The sequence below is a fragment of the Trachurus trachurus genome (assembly GCF_905171665.1).
Source record: "Trachurus trachurus genome assembly, chromosome: 7".
NCBI classification, from domain to species: domain Eukaryota; kingdom Metazoa; phylum Chordata; class Actinopteri; order Carangiformes; family Carangidae; genus Trachurus; species Trachurus trachurus.
The window spans coordinates 5,737,507-5,762,845 of NC_139901.1; the positions used below are offsets into that span (position 1 = coordinate 5,737,507).

The 25,339-nt window shown below is 42.7% G+C and overlaps 3 protein-coding genes across 4 annotated transcripts in view; 1 reads left to right on the forward strand and 2 right to left on the reverse strand.

The window, feature by feature from the left end:
• The window catches only part of LOC310989026 (dnaJ homolog subfamily C member 5-like), a 35,864-nt gene extending 32,293 nt beyond the window's left edge, over nt 1-3,571 (reverse strand). The window contains exon 1 of the mRNA XM_083975876.1: nt 3,370-3,571. The gene's annotated coding sequence lies outside the window, so the exon portion shown is untranslated. The remainder of the gene's footprint in view (nt 1-3,369) is intronic.
• A 16-nt stretch (nt 3,572-3,587) lies between these two features.
• adrm1 (ADRM1 26S proteasome ubiquitin receptor) lies at nt 3,588-10,534 on the forward strand. 2 transcript variants are annotated; one of them, XM_083975871.1, is made up of 10 exons: nt 3,588-3,685; nt 4,604-4,844; nt 5,394-5,510; nt 6,981-7,191; nt 7,800-7,881; nt 7,974-8,110; nt 8,603-8,734; nt 8,893-9,050; nt 9,511-9,613; nt 10,024-10,534. In XM_083975871.1, the coding sequence occupies exons 2-10, from the start codon at nt 4,635-4,637 to the stop codon at nt 10,110-10,112; spliced, it is 1,239 nt and encodes a 412-aa protein (XP_083831997.1). In that variant the 5' UTR covers nt 3,588-3,685; nt 4,604-4,634; the 3' UTR covers nt 10,113-10,534. The 2 variants fall into 2 exon arrangements, with proteins under 2 accessions (XP_083831997.1, XP_083831998.1); XM_083975872.1 differs by having other exon boundaries at nt 7,803-7,881.
• Nucleotides 10,535-11,669: 1,135 nt separating this feature from the next.
• Nucleotides 11,670-25,339, reverse strand: part of lama5 (laminin, alpha 5) — a gene marked incomplete at both ends in the record, with an annotated part of 117,108 nt that continues 103,438 nt past the window's right edge. The window contains 17 exons of the mRNA XM_083975716.1: nt 11,670-11,818; nt 14,636-14,755; nt 14,967-15,060; nt 15,149-15,279; nt 15,381-15,540; nt 15,628-15,765; nt 16,425-16,617; nt 17,555-17,709; nt 17,857-17,989; nt 18,686-18,850; nt 20,312-20,442; nt 20,648-20,791; nt 23,006-23,138; nt 23,244-23,395; nt 23,514-23,648; nt 24,755-24,920; nt 25,059-25,192. Of these exons, the coding sequence (XP_083831842.1) occupies nt 11,670-11,818; nt 14,636-14,755; nt 14,967-15,060; nt 15,149-15,279; nt 15,381-15,540; nt 15,628-15,765; nt 16,425-16,617; nt 17,555-17,709; nt 17,857-17,989; nt 18,686-18,850; nt 20,312-20,442; nt 20,648-20,791; nt 23,006-23,138; nt 23,244-23,395; nt 23,514-23,648; nt 24,755-24,920; nt 25,059-25,192 (2,433 nt within the window). The remainder of the gene's footprint in view (nt 11,819-14,635; nt 14,756-14,966; nt 15,061-15,148; nt 15,280-15,380; nt 15,541-15,627; nt 15,766-16,424; nt 16,618-17,554; nt 17,710-17,856; nt 17,990-18,685; nt 18,851-20,311; nt 20,443-20,647; nt 20,792-23,005; nt 23,139-23,243; nt 23,396-23,513; nt 23,649-24,754; nt 24,921-25,058; nt 25,193-25,339) is intronic.

The following is a 25,339-nucleotide window of genomic DNA, read 5'->3' on the forward strand; positions in this document are numbered from 1 at the left end:
GTGAGCCAAAGCAGGAATCCCAGCTGGGGGATAATTTTAGGTTTTTAAGGGTCACAGCAGAGACACTCTGACAGGAAACTGTTACACTGCACCACAGCTACACACGAAGCTGCAGAGGTTAAGAATAGACATAATAAATAAGCTGAATTTAAAAACACAAGGGTCCTTTATAAGCATTTATAATCACATTAAACATTTTAAACATCACCAAGGACTCTATTTAGTTCTTCCCAGTGAACTGAACCACTTTTACCTTTCAGTGCAACTGCAGTGTGGCTGCGGTCACAGTCTCCCTCTCTGACCTACTACTGCTCTGTAACCTGATTTGATGTGACCGGCTTTTACATGAGTCACTGATGACCACTTGTACCAGAGGCCGCAACAATGACATCATTCACCATGACGCCTTTCACTCAGCTCTCACACAGCCCAGCTGACTCAGTAGTATGATTTGGTAAAATAATTCCTCTGTGTACCGTACAATGGAAGTGACTCAGATATGACTGTTTACAGGAAGAGAACACTCATTGCAGATAAAGCAGTTTATGCATCATTTAATCATTTCATGGGTAAAAAAACAACTGGTCATACCCATGAATTCACTGGATGACGTCTGTTTAAATTCTTTCCCGTGCATTACTGGAGATGCACTGCCCTGATAATGTCATTCTCTAAACAAGCTTGTACAGTATCTCAATACTCAGTCGTTTCGTTTGAGTGCAAAACCAAAGCTGTTTTTCTAAATGATATCAACTGTGTATTACTACAAATGCAGGTAAAACAGGATGATTAGAGTAGGGCTGGGCGATATGGACCAAAAGTCATATCCCGATATATTTTGTCTGAATATCGATATACGATATATATCCCGATATTTTTCCGCAAAGTGAGAGCAAATGTTCAGTCAAAGTTAAAGCCAAATATGACAAGTCACAGGTAGTTTTATTGAAACCGAAAATCAAATGAATAAATAATAAACAGGTTTCTTCATCTGGTTCATGAATAAATGTTCAGTTGCTCAAATAACAAAATATAAACATAAATACTGCCTGACAAGAGTACCTTTTTTGAAATCAAAGTAATGGAGTAATGGATTTTAGAAGGCGTGATTCCATAAGGCCTCTTCTAAGATCAATGTTAAAAGTTGGCTGGAAATTTGAAAATATTGTCATTATCATGTATAATTTATTATAAGACATTTCTGTAACATAAACACCAGCTATAGCAGAGTCTTATAGAAAGGCACTCTTGAAATAAAAAAAAAACTATCAATTGTCTGCACTAAAAACTAAAAAACAACAACTGCCTTGTGTCTCTGTTATTTCTCAGAGATTTTTTTTTTTAACCTGGAGTCACGTGACGTGCCCCACGTCTTTTTCCGGTCAGTCGTCATGGAAACGTCACGTGACACTCACGGACCCACGGTTTGGGCCAGAGTGAAAACAAACGTGTGTAAACCATGCATGTATTATATTATCATAGATCCATGGGGTAAACGCAAACCTTACGAGCTGAATCTGGTGAAAGCACCGCGGCTCACAGAGGTCTGGAGCTCTGACGCTGCTGCAGGGGACGACGTGCTAATGGCTAACGGCTAATAACAGCTAACAGCTAACAGCCGTGCTACAGCAGCTGACTGAGCCTCTAGAGCCGCGGCTCGGCTCGTTAACGGCAACGAGGTCGACGTGGACTCGTGCGTTCCTCTCGGTCAGCTGGTGAAGCAGCGGTCTCTGATAAGCATGAATAAAATAGTTAGAGGAGGGGCGGAGCGGAGCGCGGCGAGCAGTGCAGAGAGCTCCAGATCAGCAGCCTGAATGGAGCAAGGATCACAGCGCAAATTTGAACTATATCGATATATGCGATATGGTCAAATTCCATATCCCATTAAAAAATATATCGATATATTTTTTATATCGATATATCGCCCAGCCCTAGATTAGAGTCACCAGTACCATTTGTTTAGGATAATCCCACATGCCAGTATTGCAGTGGGCTGTGCAGCTGATGTTTCTTCACTAACTATAGAGATACAGCAGGATATTGCTTTTTTTTTTTACTGAAAGCTCATCAAAGCACTGGTCGCAGTGTCTTAAAATAGACACAGTAATTTCCAAATGACTGTACTAGTCTGTGTAAGCTCTTTTATCAGTGTTGACTCTCATCTAACCCATTAAGATGTATTTCTATCCCGCTTTTATTCTCCTGCTGGTTTGACAGTTCATTTTGGTGACACACTCCTAGGGGAAATCGTCACCACACACCCTCACACACACACACCACATCACTGCAATTAGCCCTCCCTGGAATTGAATAACTTTTGATTACAATCCATAATAAAGAACAGTAGCAAACTCCCTGCCCCGGATTGGCCCTCAAAATCTTGACAAAGGAACTTAATATTGATAATGGGCAAAGGCATTATATTATATTATATTGTAATGCTAATCCTTGTGCAAAGGTTTAAAAAAAAGAGAGAGAGAGAGGAAAAGATCTGGTTCAAACTTTGATGGTCTGTTCAGAATCAGTACTGGGAATAGAACATTGGAAGAAGGGAAGCTGCATTGAATTGATTAAAAAAAAGAAAAGTAGTTGACCAGAGCCAAGATCTCGACTGTATACATAAATAAAGTTATGTTTTTTTCTTTTTAAATGCTTAGATCTTCTGCCATAAACATGAGTGCCCTCACCACCTGCCACTCCATTCACACATCACATGAGGACAGAAAAAGGCAGCTCCTCTCCAGCTATTTAAGATTCGCTCGTAAGCAAACCAATAATAGACGGTCAAGTGCCTCATTGAGAATGTAACAATGCAATGGAAATAATTTAGAACACTTTTCTTTTTTAAAATAGCTTTCCTACTTTGGTGGCATACTACTGATCAACTTGGAGGGCAGGAGTTGCACCTGTCCTTCCAACATTTGCAAAGATTAAAACCACACTGGCCCCTCACTTTGCCACAGTCAGTAAATCCGGATTTATCCTGTGGTACCTTCTCACTGTTTTTACTCACAACTCACTTCACCCGTCACGTTTCAACGCACAATAATCGATATGACGCCTCGGGGTGTGTATCTTCCACCTGCCCTCCCAGATGGTAACGTTTGGCTCCCGTTTTCTTGACTGGACACGAAACTAGAAAATACCGGTCGGCTCGGGAATCAAACCGTTGTTAAAGCGGATAATCTCCAGGCATCGCATCAAAGGAACAAACACAGCATCCATGTTGGTTAGCACGTCCACAGCTTCGCCTGCACGGAGCGATACGCCTGGTTTGAATAAACCAGCTAGCACTTAGCCCGCTAACTAATCCAAGGGCAGCAAAGCTGGCTAATGTTAGCACAGTGACTCGCGGTAATGGTATCTTACCTCTTTTCAGCCCTTGGTAAGTGTGGCTCCTCTTCCTCTTGTTAAGCGAAGTGAGCTTTATTGCACTCGCATCCCAGTACGGGTTTGCTTTCCGCCGCTAGACCATTCAAACAGCCGGCACGACAGCCACGGAGCTAGCAGCGGCTACACCGGGGAGCAACGAGCTGTCAATCCAGGCTCAGTGGTACCGCGGAAACCCACCCACTCTCCCCGTGCGTGCGCGCTCCCGCTGACAACGGGCGCGCTCACGACGTGACAGGAAACCATTTACGTTACGAGCGACCGTCGTGAGGAAAAAACTTCAGCACAACTTCAGGTATGGATTTATTATTCACAGTTAAAAGCCATTTTCACATCTATATACTCATAGATAATGATTAAACAAACGTGTCTGTTATTTCTGTCATTTAGATAACTTCGGGTTTTTAAATTGTAACACAATGGGCCTCAGTTGTTCGTCGGTTTAGCCTAGTCATGAGCTAACGTTAGCATCGACACAGGCAGAAGTCAGCACGGCTAACAGGCTAACAGCTAGCTTTTGTTACCTTCGCTTTGGAAAGTCTGTAAAACATTTGTAAAAAAAAACAAACAAAAAAAACACCTTTGGATAAAACTCCACGATCATAGTGAGCCATAAGGCGTGCTTCAAAATGTGTAATTTAAACCGAATAGACACCACAGCAGGTTGATATTTGGGTTAACGTCAAAATGATCATAAGAGTTTGAGTTTGCCTGAGCCAAGCTGGAAAAATAGTTGAGATTACTGTAGTTTTTTGACTAACTTGTTTATCAAACGTACTGCAGTGTACTTCCTCCAGGACTGACTGCAAACAATGGTTAATCATGCATTAAAGTTAGAAATAAAGTTCATCATCATGTTAAATAGACAAAGAATGCAAATACAAACACAACAAAGAATACATAATAGATTAAAAACTCTAAAAAAGAAAAAGAAAAAAGATACCTGTGCCATTTTTTGTTTTGTTTTTTAACATGAGCTGTAAGTCATGTGCAGTTTTTTGTTGTCCCTGGCACTGTGCACTACACTGGACAACAGAAACTGGAGTCAGACATGCAAACATAGTTCAGAAAAGCTGATTCTAAGTTATAGAAATTATTTACCTGCTGTTTTTTTTTTAATTTTTAATTTTTGTCACTCAAGTTAATTCTAAAAATGCCACAGTTAAATGCATGTATGGTCTTGTAATCTTGGCAACATTTATTTTTCCTACAGCGTTGGACCTGTTCAACAGAGAGATCTAAAGATGTCGTCAGGTGCTCTCTTTCCCAGCCTGGTCAGCGGCTCCAGGGGCAGCTCCAGCAAATACTTGGTGGAATTTCGAGCCGGTAAAATGACGTTGAAAGGAAACGTGGTGACACCGGATAAACGTAAAGGCACGGTGTACATCCAGCAGTCAGACGACTCCCTGATTCACTTCTGCTGGAAGGACAGGACGTCTGGGAACGTTGATGATGTGAGTTAACTTTAAATGAAAATGAACTTCTGTTACCTTCAGATAATTTTGGCTTTATGGCAATCATTTTTAACCAATATAAATATTTAGTCAAGATAGCAGATCATTCTACAAGAGTTTATGTTAGAACTTGTATTTCATGGTGCAGGCTTGGAAATGGAGACTATAACAATAGTCACACTTATTAAATCTCAGTGTGACAAGTTGTTACTATTCAGACATGTTGTACATTCCACAGATATCACATTAGTAAAATTAGGTCAGTGGCAGCACCTCAGTTTGTTGTTTTGCTTCTTGTCTTTACACTGTATTTGCAAATACAAGCAAATATTATACAACCAGTGCTGACACATTGAATCCTTATTTAGCTGACCTTCCACAAAGCAAGGAAAGTGACTGTGTCTTTATCTCAGAGCTGCACTGGTGGTGCTGCTGCTGCTTATTTCCCTCTTGGTGACTGGCTGATGATGATTAGTTGTGTCAGAGCAGCCCCACTGCTATCCCGCTGTCTGCCTCATGCGTCTCACGCTGGGCCTTTTTCTGTTCCAGGACCTGATCATCTTTCCTGATGACTGTGAGTTTAAGAGGGTGAGCCAGTGCACCACCGGCCGTGTCTACGTGCTGAAGTTTAAAGCTGGGTCGAAGAGACTTTTCTTCTGGATGCAGGTGAGAAGGAGAAACGCTGCAAATGCCTATGTGAACGCAGAACATCTGTGTGCAGAAAGAGGGAAGCAAAGAGGGCTGAATGAGAGACTGTGACTCAGAATGATGGGGTGTGCATGGCTGTAATCAATGGGCCTCATTCACAAATCATTCTCAAGAACAAATGTCTTCCTTCATAGCTAAGAACAAAATCTATGCACACTCAGGGGCACACTTATACACATTTGAGAGCTGACACTTGTGCAAAATAAGTGGTTATTACATTTTCTTCTGTTCTACAGTTGTATAATATTATGATTTAAATTAGAATAACTGTCTTAAAAAGTTTTTAATAATTATTTTACTTATTTTACAAAGCACTGTGGTATCTTAAAAAAAACAAAACACAATGGACACATAATTCACATCCGATTTTGGGAACCATGCCATCCAATAATAGAAAAAACGGACTGATCTTATGAAAATACGCTAATATTTATGATGTCACACCTGAGAGTGTGGTCTCTCTGATAATGACACGATGTCCTGGTTCAGCTCAGACCAGTCTGGACCGGCCTGTCCTCTCCACTGCTCTGCATCTCTTCTTTTTGTTTGACAATACTTTTTAAACCTCAGATTTGAGATCAAACCATTTATTCTTTACTTCGTCAGCAGTGCGCTCTTCTCCAGATACAACATTCAGTGAACGACTGACTGACTACTACTTTGTATCCGCTTTGACGCTACTAAATATAACAGCTGTTTTTTTTTTTTTGTTCAGCAGTACCTCCACTTCAGCACTACTGAAGTTCTTTTTACGTTTGGAGTCTGGTGCTTCCTCTATGGGAGAGTATTAGTGTCACTCATGAAGGAAAAAAAAAGAGAGCTGGGAGTTTTGTTTTTCGTTATTTACTTCAAGAATATAGTTGAAATGTCAAGAACAAAGTTGAAATACAATGTCTAGAGTGAGGTCAAAATGTCCTCTCTGGTCCATCAAATTATCCAATATTATGAATCTTCTGAAGTTCAGTTTCACCAGCTCATCTCTAGGGGACTGAGAGGCATTTTGTAGTGGCAGTTAGATGTGCTGGCACGCGCTCTCAACTTATGAGGAGATGGTGTTCATCAATGTAGGAACACAGTTGTGAACTATTCTGCGTTTTAAGAACACGTTCATGAATCTGACGTAGAGTTTTCTTAAGAAGGACTTAAGGAGGAATGTAAGAAAATACTTAAGAAGATAATATTGGTGAATGAGGCCCATTGTGTTTGTTTGGCAGCCACACATCTAGTAGTTTTCCCCTTTATCTGCTCTAATCCAGAGGAAGAGTGTTGTTTTATTTGTGTCAAACTAACTTGAATCAGTTTTTTGACATTGTTAATTTTCTGTGTGTCTGTGGTAGTTTGTCAAAGAGACAAAAGTATTATTAATTTTTATTTAGAACAGAGTTTATATTGTCGCTCTGACTTCTCATATGGCCTTTTTCCCACCAGGAGCCAAAGACAGAAAAAGATGAGGAGCACTGTCGGAAGGTAAACGAGTATCTGAACAACCCGCCCATTCCAGGAGCGCCGGGCAGCGGGAGCGGCAGCGGCCACGAGCTCTCTGCACTCGGAGGAGAGGGGGGTCTGCAAAACCTGCTGGGCAATATGAGCCACAACCAGCTGATGCAGCTCATTGGACCAACAGGACTCGGAGGACTAGGTGAGCAGCATTAGGTTTTTTATTTTTAAATGTGTACGCGCAGATCATCTCGCAGACTTAAAGCAGAAGTAAACGATCCGGTCGTTTTGACTAACTTCCTGTCAGCCGATGGAGTTAGCAGTCCCCGCCCTCGTCCCTACGTCACCACATTCACGCGCATCCCTTGGCTGCACACACAGAGAGGACCGCCCCTTTATGCCGTTCTCTCTCCTCATTGGATAAAGGTTGTAGGATACAAGGAAAGTTTTCTCCTCGGCTTACAGCAGAGCAGAGTGACTGACAGACCCGTGTTTTGGACCAAACACTCTATATAAGTGATTGCTGTCGGAAGATATAACTATTTAAGACTTATATTAACACAAATATACCGCTTACTTCTGCTTTAACACACCACATATTTCTAGGTGACTTTAAAGAGAAGGAAAGCCTTTATTAATGAGTAACTCTAAGAAACAAACCCAAAACACACTCTCACGTATTGTCCTTCTGCAGCTTGTTCACGCAACTTTTTCTTTATAAGAAATGTGAAAGCCAATAAGTAATTTGAAACAGTTTGGAACATGGAAGAACAGTTTGGACATGTTTTGATTTGTTTGCGTTTGTCCAAGGAGGCCTGGGAGCTCTAGCAGGACCGGGACTGGCCAACCTGCTGGGCAGCGGAGGACCAGCTACCAGCAGCTCCTCATCCAGGTGAGAGTGAATCCACTCACTCTACAATCCCTGTCCACAGCAAAGAAGTGTCCATTATGTCTCAACGTCCTCCTTCTCCTCCTTCTCCCCAGCTCTCGCAGCCAATCAGCTGCAGCCACACCTGTATCAGGCGGCGCCCCCAGGCTGAGCACCTCTCAGGCCCCCACCACCCCTGTGACTCCTGCTGCCTCCACCGTGTCCCCGACCGGTGTCGCTCCCTCCACACCAGGTACGTCAAGTCGAACGCTGTCCGGATGCTGAAGGCCTTCGTAGTGATGGTTGATGCTGGCGTTTCAAACATCTGAGATCACTCCACATTCTTCAGTCTCTGTTTGTGAGCCCAGACTTCTCCTCTTTTAGTTTACTGCTGTGTTGGTACAAGTGTCATTAAGAGAGAGGAAAACTCTGCTCTCCTTTGGCTACCATTGTGGTACAATCAGGGCAATTATATAAGTACTGTTCCTTTTTAATTTAGCGTTTTCCAAGTCAGCTATAGGTTTGTGTGGTGTGTTGTTTTAAAATGTACTGATGGAGTGGAAGAGTTGTCATTGACACTTTATAAACCAGCATCAAGACATTTTGTAATAACACAGGACCTTCAATGGGGGGAAATCAAGAGTATGAAGTCTTTTATTATTAAGAAGCCCTTTTACTCTGTACATTGAATGATGTATTATCTAAAAAATTAAAAAAAAAACCTTGTTTTCCTTGTTGTTTGCAGCCTCAGCTCAGACTCCTCTGGCCCCAGCCTCTGTTGGCAGCCCTGGCCCCCACCAGCCCATCCAGCTCAGTGACCTTCAGAGCATCCTAGCCACCATGAACGTCCCAGCGACGGCTGCTCAGGGATCAGCAGGTGAGGACCAGAGTCAGACAGGAGTCAGTGTTGGGGACGGTTTGGCAGGGACACAGCTGCTTAAGTTTAACAGCATGTTTCATTCACAAAAGCCGCGTTCTGCATCACACGTTAAGACATAAAAGTATCAAGAAAGAGACCTGCTCTTCTCCCTCTAGTGGACTTGGCGAGTGTTTGCACCCCTGAGATGATGGCTCCTATCCTGACCAATGCTGAGGTCCAGCAGAGGCTCCTGCCCTTCCTGCCCAGTGGAGAGAGTTTACTGCAGAGTGCCGACGAGATCCAGAACACACTCAACTCACCTCAGTTCCAGCAGGTACCTGAACACAACTGGGTGGTGACAGATGAATTTACAAACAGTTTAAATGACAGTTGAAAGGATGTGTTTCATAAAAAAAAAAAGAGGGAGATGAGAGCGAAAGGAAGCTTTGGATAAAACTCCACGATCATAGCTCGATTAAGCTGTGGATGTAAACGTGTTTCTGTCTGGAAAAACTTTGTCATTTGCGATGTGAACAGTTGAGAAATGTTGGCAACTATGATGACAAAGGTGTTGACCTGTTCATCTGCTTAGTACATCTGATTCTATCTCTTCAGGTAATGGTAAAGCCGGAGAGGTGATGGTTGGATACCCGTCACCTCCGTTGTCCTATCATGTGTTATAATCAATAATCAGAACACATTGTCACAGCTCATTTCATTAAGATGTGTATTTTTAACGTCTCTCTCCAGAGGTCTGACAGGATTGACTAACTGTGATTCCTTTTCTCCTTCAGTCCATGAGCATGTTCAGCAGTGCCTTGGCCTCCGGGCAGCTCGGCCCACTCATGAGTCAGTTTGGTCTGCCGGCCGAGGCTGTGGACGCCGCCAACAAAGGAGGTGAGACACACACAGAGTAGTTTAATTGTTCTGGTCCTTTATAACCACAGTGGGGAACAGACTAAACTCAGAAAGTACAAGTCACTTTCTGCATCTGTCATGACGAAGAAAATGAGATTCATACCAGCTCAGAGGCCATCAGAAAAGAAAGATTGAATAGAGCTGTCTTTATGTAATAAACATAATTAATTGGCTTCAACCAACATCACATTTCTCAAACAAGAATTTTATAAAATTGAATTTCCCAGGAAGCCACTCAGATCACATCTTGTAGCTTCTGGGGACTCGCTGCATTAAAACCCTGTCAACATTACTGTCATTTTTCACAGTTTTCTCAGATGAGATGATTGTGTTCAGCTTTCAGATAAATGTGAACTAAAAAAAAACCCTGTGTGTGTTCTCCCTGTCAGACGTGGAGGCGTTTGCCAGAGCCATGCAGGGCACCAAAGGAGACTCCAAAGAGAAGAAGGAGGACGACGAAGACATGAGTCTGGATTAGAGCTCTAGTTGCAGAGCCTCGGTCGAGCTCCAGCCAACTCTGCCACTCCTCTTCGTTTCATTTCTTTTTCTTTACCTTCCTCTCTTCAAAGTTGTCTTAGACCACTGTGTACCAAAGACAACACTCTGCTCCTACTCAGGCTGAAGCTGTAAAGACATAAGTTAGGTCACTTTTTTCCACTGTGACCACATGTAAACTGTTTGAACTAACTTGTTATCAGCAGCTGTTTTTGTTCTGGCGACCATCATTAGTTTGACTCTGAAAGGAGAGAGGGTTTTATTGGGACTAAGCCTTAAAGTCGATTCTTGTTTTCTCTCTGTATTTCTGATGTCACAGCACAGCACAGACTGAGAGAGTGTCGATCCTCTCAGGATGATTTATAATTTACTCTTGATAATAAATAAAAATCACATTGGCAAACACATACGAGGCTCGTCTGTCACAGAGGTATGAAAAAAGAAGTTTATTTAGAAATGCATTAACTACACATGGGGGGAGGGGGGGGCGCTGGGAGTGAGGGGGAGGGACAGCTTATTCTTTCTGTGAGATATTTTTAAAAATTGATTATATAACATACAAGCTTCACACACGTTTGGTACAGGTTTACATAAATGACGGAATAAAGACGGGAAACGATGCCTGCAGTAGACAGCAGCTCCTGGATGGGAAGCTTCAGAGCATCTATAAGTTAAATACTGTGATTAACAATCTAATACTTGATCAATATAGACTTTATGACCTTTAACAGTGGACTCTGGCTGGTGTTGATTGGTCATACTTACAACTTGGATGTAAAAAAAATTTTAAACATCAAACTAGCAACTAAAAATGTCTTCCAATAAAGAAACCTGAATGCTGCATCATGAAAAAAACTTCAGTAACAGGAGAGGAGGCTCCTTCATACAGAACGGGAGAAAACAAGGTTCATTTACACTTGTACACGCTTCTTAAGACTTCAGAGATTGAGACATTCCCAAAAACTCAGGCCTGGTCTGTGTTGCAGGAAACGTTTCCCGTCTGTGCTGCCTGAGGATAATGCTCATACATAAGTGTTCACAGTGTACCGACTCAGTAGGTATCCTTTACATTCTCTGCTAGAGATGCACAATACACAGCTGGAGACATCCTGCACTGCAGTATAACGCATTCAGGAAAATTGTTTGGACCAAAGGACAAAAAAAAAAAAGATCCGACTTATAACTTATTTTCATCGTCTCTAGAAAAAAAAAAGCAAGGAATTTCAGGCTACGTTGCCTTTTATTTACAATATACTACATATTTAGTAAAGGATTTATGATTTTAGAGTTGATATTTTAAGTCTCTGCATCGATGCGTCTCTGTGTGCGGACAGTTGTCAATGCTGTAGCACCCTGTAGCACAAAAACAAACCAGTAACATTGCAACAAAAAAAAACAAAAACAGAAAATATAAAATAAACATTTTTCTGAAAAATAGACAATAAATATTAATATATATTTTAAATTAGCTACAGTAACATGACACCCACCACCGGTAATTTGCAGTTGGGGAATGTGAGGATAAGACTGTGCGATGGGTTTACATGTGTGGGCAGCCCTGCGTCCCCACGCCGCCGTGTACGGCGAGCGGTTTGGACAGCATGGCGGGTCGGTGGTTGACGGTCGCTCTGCGGACGCAGCCGTGGAACGCCGGCAGGCCGGCAGGTAGAGCGGGAACTGGGACGCCATCTAGAGGAGGAGGAGGAAGAGTTAAAGAGGGTAACTACCGGTAGTAGAGATGTCCCGATGTCATTGTTTTGCCCCTGAGTCCGAGTCATTTGATTTTGAGTCTCTGCCGATACTGAGTCCCGATCCGATACTTTGACAATGCAGTAAAAAAAAATGTATGTAGATCAACTGTATCATCCCACTATTTTTCTATACTTTGTGCTCTACTAGGGATGTAACAATATCACAATCTCACCTCAATAACATTTATTGCAGTATTGTAAGACATGTCGTGATATCAAACTCTCACTGTGATATTAGCACAGTAGCTCCATTGTATAATATTAAGTCAACAAGAACATTTGGTCAAAAATAACATAGCTTATCATGCCTTTCTCAATCACCAGCCTCTTTCCCCTGATCCCTTCACACCCGACCACACGCCAAATTTGCGATTGGCGGGTGAAAAATTAAATCCCTGATCAGGACGTAACGTTCAATTCCGTCTGAAACCACGTGATCGGCCCCAATTTCTGATCACGAGATCGGATCGGGACATCCCTAGTAACTAGTAGGGATCTGATTCGACTGATTCGACGGCCAACCTCGTTGTTGAATAGTCGCAAAATGTGGTAATGAAAAAAGATGGTATCATTCTGCTCACCTCTACTGGACATCAGATTTTACATAGAAGTTGTTTGTTTTCTAATTATATTCTCCATACACACAATTATTCACAGCACAAACTCATACTCGTCATCACTACAACGCCCCTAATGAGTGAGATCTAAAGGGATGTTGTTGTTATCGTATGTCAACTGAAGAATTAAATTTGTGCATTTGGGTGATTTAGCTCTTTTTTCCAGAGCGGAAAAAGACACAAAAGGCAAAATCTCAGTCTCAATCTCAATCAGATCCGACTATGAAAATCCTTAGTCGAGGACACCACTTGTAACTACAACTAGATGGAGTTACTTTTGTTTTCTCACGATAACCCTCGGAGCTCTGAGCCTGTTTTGAATACTTTTTTTTTCTTAAAGCAGAAGTAAGCGATCCGGTCGTTTTGGCTAATGCTGCGTTCCAGGCAGGCCTTTGAAACCGTAAATTACAGCTTCAAGTCACAACTTACGACTTTGTAGCGTTCCAGGCAACCCACTCGTGTTTTTCCGACCTGTTTTACCGGTGAAAGTCACTATAACGGCCACTCGTAACTTCCGACCCGTGAACTCGTACCAGATCGAACTGGTTCACAGGTCGGAAAAACACGAGTTATGGGCTGCCTTGAACGCACCATAACCCCCAATTCCAATCCGCCCCCTAAAGACTCAGGCCCTGAACCCTCACTGACTAAAGTGACGTCAGCTGTAAGTGACAGAGTGTGAGAGTCTGTGAGGGTCCAGATGCTGTAAACATGAATGGAACAGCACTTACACACTCTCACGACATGTTACCTTGACAACAAAACGTTGTTGACTCCGGTCTTGGACCGATAATTTACGTACTTTCAATACGCACAAGGTGTGTGAGGGGGACGGACTCAAAACAAAATGTTCCCGGATCAGATCTGATCAAATCATCATCAATAATCACAAACTGCACATGTTAATACTGACAGTAAACTTACTCTTTTTTTTTCTTTCTTTCTTTTTTTTGGTTGTTGCTCCTGTCCATTAACAATAAAGAGAGCGGCGGAGCTCTCTCTGTCCACGTGTGTTAATTTACTTTTTTTTTTTTAACACTTGCGTTCCGACGGCATCTCATGTGTTTGACTTCACAACGCTATGAACTGTGGGTAATTTCCCTACCGTAAGTCAGCATCGGTGCTGACTTACGGTAAGGGGGCAGTAAGGGCTCATTCACTGACTCACTGACTTGATGATCTGACAACGGAACAGCCCTCACACACTCACGGACTTCCCGTGAACGCGCCTCTAAGTCAGTGAGTCCGTGAGGGGTCGGATTGGAATTGGGCCTTACAGTCCTCGTCCCTACGTCACCACATTCACGGCGTCCCTTGGCTGCACACACAGCCCTTCATGCCGTTCTCTCTCCTCATTGGATAAAAACTGTAGGATACGATAAATGTTTTCTCTTCGGCTCAGAGCAGAGCAGAGTGACTGACAGACCCGTGTTTCGGTCCAAACACTCTATGTAAGTGATTGCTGTCAGAAGATATAACTATTTAAGACTTATATTAACACAAATATATCACTCACTTCTGCTTTAAGTATATATATTTTTTGCCTTAATTGATAGTACAGTTGAGAGAGACAGTAAATGGGGAGGTGGGGGTGCGGGGGTGACATGCAGTAAAAGGCCACTGGGATTACTGTCAGAAATAATCATGGTGTTACGATTATCAGGATTATTATGCATTGATTAATTTCGCCACACTATGAATGTGTAAAATCAAATAATATAATAACAGTAAAAGTTATATGATCAAAATATTTGAAGTATCTATTAATATATGACCACTTATTAATCCCCCAGGGGAAATGTCTGAAATATTTAACACATTAATTGTCATCTATACCAAATTCATTCATAATTTGTCTAATTTTAAATGTCGCCTCATACAAAATGATAAAAAATCTTTTGTTTTGGTTGTGTTTTCTAACATTTCCTTCCAACTCACCAATTACATTGTTGTCTGACTTTGTTTTCGTTCTGTGCGAGTTGCGCTCATCTGCTTTTTTTTTTTTTTTGGGAAAGTGACGCTATTGAGGAATCTTTACGATTAATTAACCGTGGCGTTTCATATCGCGGTTAATTGTGAAAACAAGTCTCTAACCTCCCTGAACACAGCTCTGAGTGTGCGTGTGCACCCGTACTCACCAGGTACACCTCCAAGGTAAACAGTCTCCTTGGCCCCCGCAGAGCGGCTCTGTTTGGGGCCGACGCTGTGCCCGCTGGCTGCGTCCACGTGCAGCTGCAGAACGTTATTCTTCTTCACCACTGGAGACACACACACACACACACACACACACACACACACACACACACACACACACACACACACACACACACACACACACACACACACACACACACACACACACACACACACACACACACACACACACACACACACACACACACACACACACCGTATGAGATGACAGCGTTACAACACGACATGTCACTGTGTCTGTTGACGGGAACTCACCTGTGATCGTGTGCCAGTGTCCGTTACACAGCGGTTCTTCAGGAGTGAATGAGGTAGAGAATTCACCTTTGCCACCGTTAAATGAGACGGTCACCTGCGCACACGCAATACATTTTTATGAATGAGTTCTCCACAGTGATCATTTAGTTTTGTTTTCAAAACCTTTCGTAGTGTTTTCTCACCTCTCCCTGCTTAAGGACCAAGCTCAGGTGTTGGTCAGGTGACGTCCCAGCATGCAACAGCAGCCCAGAGTCCGAGACGGGTCGAACCTCTAACTGGATTTCGAGATCCCGTCCCAGAACCAACGATTCATCTGCAGGGGAAGGAGAGCGGGGGCCTCGGTTTAGAACACGGCGACGCTCAAAGAGCAACAACACGATGGGAATGAAAACCCACAGAAGAGATGACGCCTACCTATCGCCAGGTGCCCCCCCTGCCCAGAGAGGTACGCCCCGGGCTGCAGGGGGTTCTGGAAGCACGGCACCGTCCCCTGGCTGTAGGCGGGGCTTCCTGCCGGGGCCTCGTTCAGTATCAGGTCCCTAACACAACCGATGAAGCCACCGGAGCCTGGGGCCTAGAGTTCAGAGCAGCACACTATGAGGAAATACCATAGAAGACGGTGCATTTTCTTTATAACAACGTAGTAGTTGGGATCATTTACCATGAGCGAGGCCGGGGCCCCTCCAACATACAACGGGCCGGTGAGATGGCCCCTGTCTCCTCCAGGGATCCTCTTAGACTGAGTACTGATGCCGTCCACTATCAGACTGATCTTGTCCCCCTCGCGCTTTATAAACACCTGAAGAAAAGAAAGAAAAAGAGAATGAGCAGACCTGACATACAGGATAATGGCGTTATAAAATCACGACGATGCCAACAGTGCTACTTTTTTCAGTAACAAGTAATCAAAATAGTTACTGCTTCGCTCGCTGCAACATTGTTACCGTTACTGACAATAAAACGCGCCGTTACTTGACTCAAGAAGTCCCGTCACTATTTAAAGAGGAACTATGCAGGATTTGTAGCTCAACTATGCCACATTTTTTCCTTATTAACCGCTTTGGAGTAATTGTGATGGTTTGGACACCCCGGTGTCCCAGAGAGAGGAGGGTTAGCAAAACAGCGGAAAATATATTTATATATATACAGTATATTGCACTATATAAATAATAAAAATAATAATAAAAAAGAAGTCCCGTCACAAAACAATACACCCTTTAAAGTGTACGTTATATGCACATTTTTTTCAGTCCACCAACAAGTCGGAAAAAAGCTGTTTATCTGGAACTAACCAACTCAGTATTCCTCAGCAGAGGCAGGCTCCTGTGTGGAGAAATACTGAGTGAGTTGGTTAGTTCCAGATAAACGGGAGGTTGGGGTTATGCTTAGGGGGGGTTAGGGGCCGGTCGAAGTAATTTGACGTATTTGAGCATTATATGAAAAACCTGGCCATCTCACCGTGTGCCACTGCTGGTCGTTGTACTTCTTGCGGCTGCGCAGGCTGGCCTTCCTCTTCCCTCCGTCCAGCAGCAGCAGCAGGTGGCCGTCTGACAGGCTCAGTGACAGGGTGGATCCGCCGCCCTGCCCGCCGGCCACCAGGAGCACCGACCCGTCCGAGGAGTTGATCTTCACTGACATGGAGATGTGAGGCCTTCAACCAAAGAGAACACAACATCCACAGCTTCACTTCCAGGCCATAAGAAAACCACTTTCATTTTTACCTCTGGATTTGCTCCTAATAGTTCTCAAAGGGCCAGAGTGTTGAAGCCCGGACCCGACGAGGCCCGAGCTCACTAGCACTGATTCTCAGCCTGAAACCGGCCAAAACAAAAAGTGCCTGGCCTGATGCAGCATTAATGCGTTCTAATACAGGCAACACTGGATAATAATAGTGATGATGACACTATTATGGTAAAACCTAATTTTGATAAAACTTTAATGAAATACCAAACTGGAACCAAAAAGATGGGTGCTTTCAGACAGACACGGTTCTGGTTCTGGCTCCGGCTCCGTTCTGGAGTCTCAGGACCTGGTGAACCAGCAGCATTCACACCAGTTTAAGTGGAACCAAAACCTTTTGCTTTTTTGCTGTCTCAGTAATCATTCTTCAGTTTTTTTTAAAGTTAATTAATTATTTGGTCTGGTGTTGGAGTGAACCCAGCTTTGACCATCTCTTCCCAGAGTTCAAAGATAAGAACTACTTTATTCATTATGGATGTGGACTTAAATTCATTGCTTTATTTTATAGCCTTGCTGCCCTGGCTTTTGGCCTTTGTACCCTCAAAAAAATGACAACACAAAAGGCCAAGTGGGCTTGCCCCTAAAATGATGAAATTCCAGGCCTGCATGAACGTATTCATTTGAATCTGCTCATCTAATTTAATTAATTAATTAATTAATTTATTGTGTTGTAATGCTACATGTTTTATGTATTTTAGGTACTTCTGTGTTTCGTGTTTTTCTCCTCATTTCCATGTATTTTCCCTTTGCTGCTGCCTGTGACATTTAAAATTTCCCCTGTCTTATGGCTGCCGACATTCATGCGAGGTGAGTAAAGTGTCTGATTGGCCGTTCGCCGTTTCACTCACATCGAGCTCAGTGAGTTGGGCAGAGAGTCGTATCTCTGGTAGCTGTGTGTGGAGCCGCTGAAGTGCGTGGCCCCGGCCTCCTGCTGCGACTGCTCCGCCTGACACGACTCCCTGGTGTTCCGACTGCGCGACCCCGAGGGCTTCTTGTGCTTACCCTGGAAGACAGAGAGTAGGTGTAGGGTGTTCGATGATATCAGTTGTTTGTGTGTGTGTTGAGTTTGTGTTTTTTTGTGGAAAGGCATTATGTGTGTGTGTGTGTGTGTGTGTGTGTGTGTGTGTGTGTGTGTGTGTGTGGCGTGTACCTTGGGTTTGCTGCTGTGTTTGGGCTGTGCAGCAACAATCTGCTGAGGCTTCGAGGCAGCGGGACAGTTCATAGGGACGTTGACATTTTCTTTAGCGTTCAGCAGATTCACAACCATCTGAGGACTTGTCTCCCTGACGACAACAAACGTACACACATTTAAAGATGAGCAAAAAACTCTTTGTTCATAAACAGATATTCATACAGATGACTCTCCTACAACAGCCACTACATAACACACAGAGAGAGTGTAGCACTGAGCTACGCTGTGACGCGGCGTCACAGAGCCTGCCTGTGACTGTGACGCGAAAGTTACTTTTTCTGGTAATTATAATGAAGTACTTCAGTTACTAACTCAGTTATTTTTTGGGGAAAAGTAACAAGTAACTATGACTAATTAATTCTTAAAAGTAACGTGCCCAACACTGCTGAATTCATGACTTTGGACAGCAAAGTCCGAAAATCGATACAGCACAGTATTGCGATATTTTGCGTGGCGATTTTGTAATGCTATATACAGACACCAAGTATCGATTTGAAGAAACTAAGAGGTTCATCTTATTAGAAAAAAACAAATGTTAACAAAGTTTTCATTTATAGTTGAAAAAAGCTACAAAGTCACAACATATCGCAGCATATCGGCATATTTTTTAAATATCGTAATAATATCGTGGAAGCAGCCAGCTACTAATTCATTTACATATTACAGCAGCTGACGATGCTGCTCTCTCTTTGACAGCATCTCTTGTTTAACCTCTATGTCACAGATGATTGCTCCCCCCTTCGATGACATCATATTGACTTTTAACACTGATGACCGCTCCTCTTACTTTTTGACGAAAACGTTGCTGATACATCCGGTGAGGTTGCTGAATGTCTGCTCAGGCATTCCTCCCAGGAAGGTGGTGCCCGGTGTGTTCACCGCCCGCCCCCTGCTGTCTACCCGGACGCCCTCCTTTGCTTTCTCCAGAACGTCGTCCATGTACAGGCGAATCCTGCAGAGCGGAGCCACCAGGTTAGTTTGACAGGTGCGTGCTATGTGGATGTTACAGTAAGTTAAGGCCCACACAGTTGAAAATCAAATTGAAACATTGAATACATAGTGCTGAATCATGTTACGAATACACAAATATACACGCTTCCTTTACAATAGGTTATTTGCCAGCCCGGAGGACCGGGGTCCTTATTTCATAAAACAACGTCCAATTAGAAAACAGTTTTGACTTTTTTGCAGCTCTGTTTGTCAGTCTGGTGTTGAGATGACTCACATAACACACTACACATAATTACATTATCAACTTAAATCAGCCTAAAGATTTTTTGAGTGATTATGTATGGATTGGTATATTTGTGTTTAATTTCTGTATGTTGTTATTATTTTGAGTCGGATGTAGAGGATCTGTATCCTGTATCAGATGTTTTTTCATTAAATTTCATTAAAAATTAAATAAACATCTTGTCAGTTGCCTGATCTGCACAACAGGTCACTGATAAAAATACACTGCATCATGTTATAAATATGGACTTAAGGCAGATTGTTTTACCATTATCAACACCTAATACTGACCATTAATGACCTGTCATGAATGATGAACATAAAATTCACAGACACTACTTTTACAAATGCATGACTCATTTTCATGAATATTAAAGCAGAAGTAAGCAATATTTTTGTGTTAATATAAGTCTTAAATAGTTATATCTTCCGACAGCAATCACTTACATGGAGTGTTTGGACCGAAACACGGGTCTGTCAGTCACTCTGCTCTGCTGTAAGCCGAGGAGAAAACTTTTCTCGTATCCTACAAGTTTTATCCAATGAGGAGAGAGAACGGCATGAAGGGCTGTGTGTGCAGCCAAGGGATGCGCCTGAATGTGGTGACGTAGGGACGAGGACCAATAGATCCATGACGAGGGCGGGGGCTGCTAACTCGATCGGCTGACAAGACGTTATGGTGCGTTCAAGGCAACCCGTAACTCGTGTTTTTCCGACGTGTGAAGTCGTACCAGTTCGATCTGGTACGAGTTCACGGGTCAGAAGTTACGAGTGGCCGTTATAGTGACTTTCACTGGTAAAACAGGGCGGAAAAACACGAGTGGGTTACCTGGAACGCTACAAAGTCGTAAATCGTGACTTGAAGCTGTAATTTACAGTTTCAAAAGCCTGCCTGGAACGCAGCATTAGCCAAAACGACCGGATCGCTTACTTCTGCTTTAATATACTATAAGTGTTTTCTGTTCTGTACTGAGACAGTTTATATGTGTAGATAACTTCAACTTGAACAACACAGCACAGACCTGCAGCACTGAATGAAGAAAAGTCTAGGCTAAACATTTTAGGAACAAACACACAAACTCAGCGCCCTCTGTTGGAATGGAGTCACATAGCAGTACAAAATCATTGTAGTCGTCCGTTGTCTTCGAAACAACCTGATGTAGATTTTTTTTCCTCCTACCCCTGGCTGTTGCTGTAGATGGAGACGTAGTGGCTGTTGTCGTCATTGTACGTCTTCTGCGTCTTGATCTCACTGTTGCCGGCCCTCACCACCACCTGGCCCTCATGCAAAAGCACTTGACACACTCCTTCCTGTACATACGAACCACACACACTCAGGTTAGGTAATGTGTGGAACAGATCAGAGACAGCAAGGCAGAACAGAGGCAGAGATCACGGAGAAGACTTTAAGAAGTTTCAGAGTCAGAAGGAAAGAGAGAACTGCTGTTTAGTCCAAAGTAACAAGAAGACAAAATATTGAAAAAGGGAAGAGAGAGGGTCGGGAAGCTCCTCCCACCTGATCGCGATGGTAGAACATGAGTCCGTCCTTCTGGTCTGTTCTGAAACCGAAGCTGGCGTAGAAGTTGTTCCTGAGGCTGGGGATGTGGGTCAGATTCAAACCCAGGTAACTCTGACCGGAGAAATGAGCCTCACGAGCCACCTGTACAAAGACACACACAACAGGTCAACGTGTTTATATTTTACACAATTAATGAAGGAAAACACAAGAGATGAAGGTCAACGTGAAGCCAGAGAATGATCTTCATTCAAAAGACACAGCGTTTATATTGTATGCTTGAGGCTGTTAATTCAGTCAGCAAAGATACATCTCTATGCAGACGATACAGTTGTCTACACTGTACCATCATCCTGTCTACATCGAGCCACTACTGATTTCCAACCTGCTTTTTAAAATTAATCTACAACTGTCTCGTGTAACTTTTCATTTTTCCAAACATTAGATACAAATACATTTTGTGACTCTTTATATACAAGCTGTCTTCTTGGATGTTCAGTGACCAGTGCTCAGGTTTGTTTTTGTCTGAATGAAGTGAAATTTGCAACAGGGGTAACACTTTATAATAAGTACACACTATTAAGCATTAGTTAAGCATTAATAAATATTGAATTCTTCATTTATAACGCATGAATACTCATTTGAATGTCGTTTATAAATACAGTTAATGCTTATCAATGATGAGTAAAACATTTTGTGTTTATAAACTACATACTAATGAGTATTCATGTGTTATAAATGATGAATTTAACTCATAATTTCAAGGTATGTGAAAGAACATAATGTGGAATTGTGTTGGAGAAACTGTGGAAACATTGGAGATCATTCTCATATCTTTTGGAACTGCCCAGTTATCCAAGAATTCTGGAAGAGAGTCAAGGAAGAAACTGACAAGATCCTACGAGTGAATTCCCCATTGGACCCATTGATATTCCTGCTGGGAGCTATTACCTCAGGAAACATACAGTTGAGATCAAAGATACATGTTACGGATACTTTTACTGATTGCTAAGAAAATGATAACTGTTAACTGGAAAGATCCAAAACCAGCGACCATAAATCAGTGGGTACAGAGACTGAAAAGGGTCTACACAATGGAGCGAATGACTGCAGTCTACAACTGAAAATGGACACTTTTGAACAAAGGTGGAACTGTATTACTCTCTATTTGGAGGACTAATGGAGGAATATGGGTTATTATAAGACTGTCATACATCTCTAAGATTGATATTGTACTGCTGTTATTCCTTTTGGTGCAAATATTTATTCTCTGTGCGATTTCTCTTTATGGTATTTTTACTGCATTTTATTTACCTGTATTTCAATTCATATGGTCCTATGTCAGTGAATGTTTTGTTTTTGTGGAAAAATGAAAAATAAAAAGTTCAAAAAAATAAATAAATGATGAATTCAGTATTTAAAGCTTAAAGGTTGAATATGTAGAATATTTATTAAAAGCTATATTTTTTCAAAAATAATACACCCATGGGGCCTTTAGAGGGGTACAGAATGAAAGTATTGCTTTTCCATAAAAACATTTTTTTTAGTCTGAATTATTATTTTTAATTTTTTTGACGGGGTCGACAATGACTTTCTGTCAACGTTCTGTTTACATTCGTAGCCTACCTGCCTGTAGCCGACATGTGGCTCAGTTCTCCGCTGTTTTCCTGCCTCCTCCCGGTCCGTTTGTTTCCAACCAAGCCTTTTTAATAATCAATCGGTGGATCAATGGATTATCATATACATGTTAGGATGGGTGTATTTGTGTAGTCTTATCTGTCATAAACACGTTTGTCGTCGCGGACTTTCGGTGCCACGGAGCTCCTTTTTTTTTTTTTTTCCAACTTGACGAGAGCAGTGACAGCGGAGGCTCTGAGCAGCAGCGGTGTGGAAGGCAGAGAGCCTCCACTGTCCCTGTAACAAGCTACAAGTAATTTATTCTGCTGTTAATGACGGTAAAAATGAAACATAAGGTAAATATCCTGCATAGTCCTCCTCTGTTGTCCTCTGATCAGAGCGGAGTCCCTAGCAACGGCCCGTTTTACCTAGCAACGGTCTGGCAATCGACTGCTGGAATTCTTTTTCTGTTGTTGTTCTTGTAATTCTACATAGTCAACCTTTAACTAATGCTTAATAGTGTGTACCGTACCTATTATAAAGTGTTACCGCAACAGGTACTGCACTTACAGATTGTACTTTTATCTTGTTGATGCTAGTATTTATTCGTATTTATTTTTTTATTTTTTTACTATTATATCTTTTTTTTTTATAGCCACACAGGACCTTAGAAACTGAAATTCATTTGTTTCATGTAACATTGGGCGGAATGACAAAGTACTGTAAGTCTCTGAATCTTACCAGCAGTTCATCGCCACAGCCGAAGCTGACACCAGAGCTCGCCATCCTCTTCAGGTCGACATGAGAGCTCAGGGCCTTCACATTCCTGAAGCAGCCCTTCAGTGAGCCCTGCTTGGGGAACCAAGGCTTCAACCTGAGCAGACAAGGACAAAAGGAAACAACATTCAGATAACACTTCCACCAGTTTACCTGTCCTGGACTGTGTGCCACTGTGTGTGTGTGTGTGAGTGCCACCTACTTCTCAGGCATCTTGCTCTGTGGTACTCCCGCCAGGTAGTATACGCCACTGAATGGAGGGATGGCCTCTGTGAAGAGGTGGCTGTAGACGGGCACGCGGTCGCTCCTCACCACAATGCGGTTCGGGGTGCTACGCAGGATGATAATCTCCAGCTAACAACAACAACAATGCACAACACAACCAATTAAGTTTTTTGCTGGATGATGCCAAAACAATCATGTCCCACACACACAGCTGCTTTAACTCAAAACAGACACACAACAGACTCACAGCTTTGGGCTTGGCGTCGCTGATCTTCAGGGCGTCCGATACAGGCTCTTTGGGCTCCAGTTCCACCAGTTTATCACCGAAGTCATAGAAAACCTTCAGTCTGCCCTTCAGCACCGCAAGACACAGGAACTGGTTCTGATGGAGGACAGGGACACAGAGGAAACACATGTAACAACTTGCTTGCAGATTCTTGTAAAGTCTTTTGCTATTTTCAATTTATCTAGTCAAGATGAAGTGTAAGGGCTGAAACTTTTTTCTTTTTCTTTTTAAGTATATTTCAGGGCATTTTTGCCTTTATTTGACAGCATAATAGAGAGAGACAGGAAAATGGGGAGTCAGAGAGAGGGGGAATGACATGCAGCAAAGGGCCATACGATGCAGGGCTCGAACCGGGGCTGACTACAGCGAGGACCAAAGCCCCTGCACATGGGGGACCAGCCCAATACAATGCGCCACCTGGCACCCCAGGCTAAAACATTTTGATACAGACATCTCACAATAAAATCATAAATTCTATGTGTTACATGTGAATTTTACAGGTTAAAAAAATGCAGATTCATTCAAGTGTTCATCAAAGAAGGAAAACCTGATGAATAGTGAATCCAGAATCAATAAATTAACAAAAGTAAACTGGAACTGGAAGACTGACTGACTGACTGACTGAATGGATTTTGGAAAAACACAATGAATACTTCATGATAAATGGATAAATAAATGTAGGAAAAGTTTAATTAAAATTTCCAAATGAATGAATGAGTGTGGGGCATTGTATAGCTCAGTGGGTGGAGCAGGCGCCCCATGTGCAAAGGCTACAGTCCTCGCTGCAGTGGCCCCCGGTTCGATTCCACCGGTGGCCCTTTGCAGTATGTCGCTCACCCTCTCTCTGTCTCCCCATTTCTGTCTCTTTACGGCTTTCCTATCCATTAAAGGCATAAAAGCCCCCCAAAATATACTTTAAAGCAACTACAAAGATCTTTCATTTTGTGTTGATTTTGGAGCCCCCTGTGGATTTGCGGATCCCGTCTCCCCACCGATGGCCTCAATTTATGTTGTAGGCCGTACAGAGACATCAGCAGAGATTTTTACATATTCAGTTAAAAGTTCTTTGTAGCTGCTTTAAAAAAAGATTAATGAGTGAATGAATGTGTGAGTGGTGGAAGCAGTGTATAAATTAGATAAATGAATGAATGACTGAATCACATATAATTAACAAAGAATGTTGACTCAGTGAACGTCTTCACCTTGTTTTGCAGCAGCAGCAGTATCCCTTTGTGTGAGAGCAGCCTGACTTCCTGTTCAAAGCGCTGCATGCGAGGTGCATCGTCTGTGAAGGTGATCTCAGCGAAGCCAGTGCCGTCGAAATATGCTGCGTCGTCCTCCCAGGGCTTAGTCAGCACCGGCTTGGACCTGTTTGTAACAGTTTTACACCATTATGAGTCACCCAGTGACAAACAAATGGAAAATACCGGAAGCTTTGTTCAGAGAGGTGAAAATCACTGCGAATGTTTTCAGTTAAAAGAAGAAAAAATGTCAGTTTGCACCCACCTGCCGCAAGGCTTCTCCTCTGTGGTGTTGAGTTTGAAAATATTTTCAAAGTTGTACAGACTGAGCACCTCCTCATTTAGTGTGTCCAGCTCTATACAGCCCTTAAAATTGGGCAGAGCGAGCGGGGCCGGAGGCTGAAGCCAGACAGGAGAGATGAAGAATGTCAGATACAACACTCCAGTGCTGGAGTGGAAAAATAATACCTCGAATCTGTAAATCATCATAGGCCACACCCACAATACCACAGACCAGCAGCGGTGGAGTGAGATGAGAACACAAGC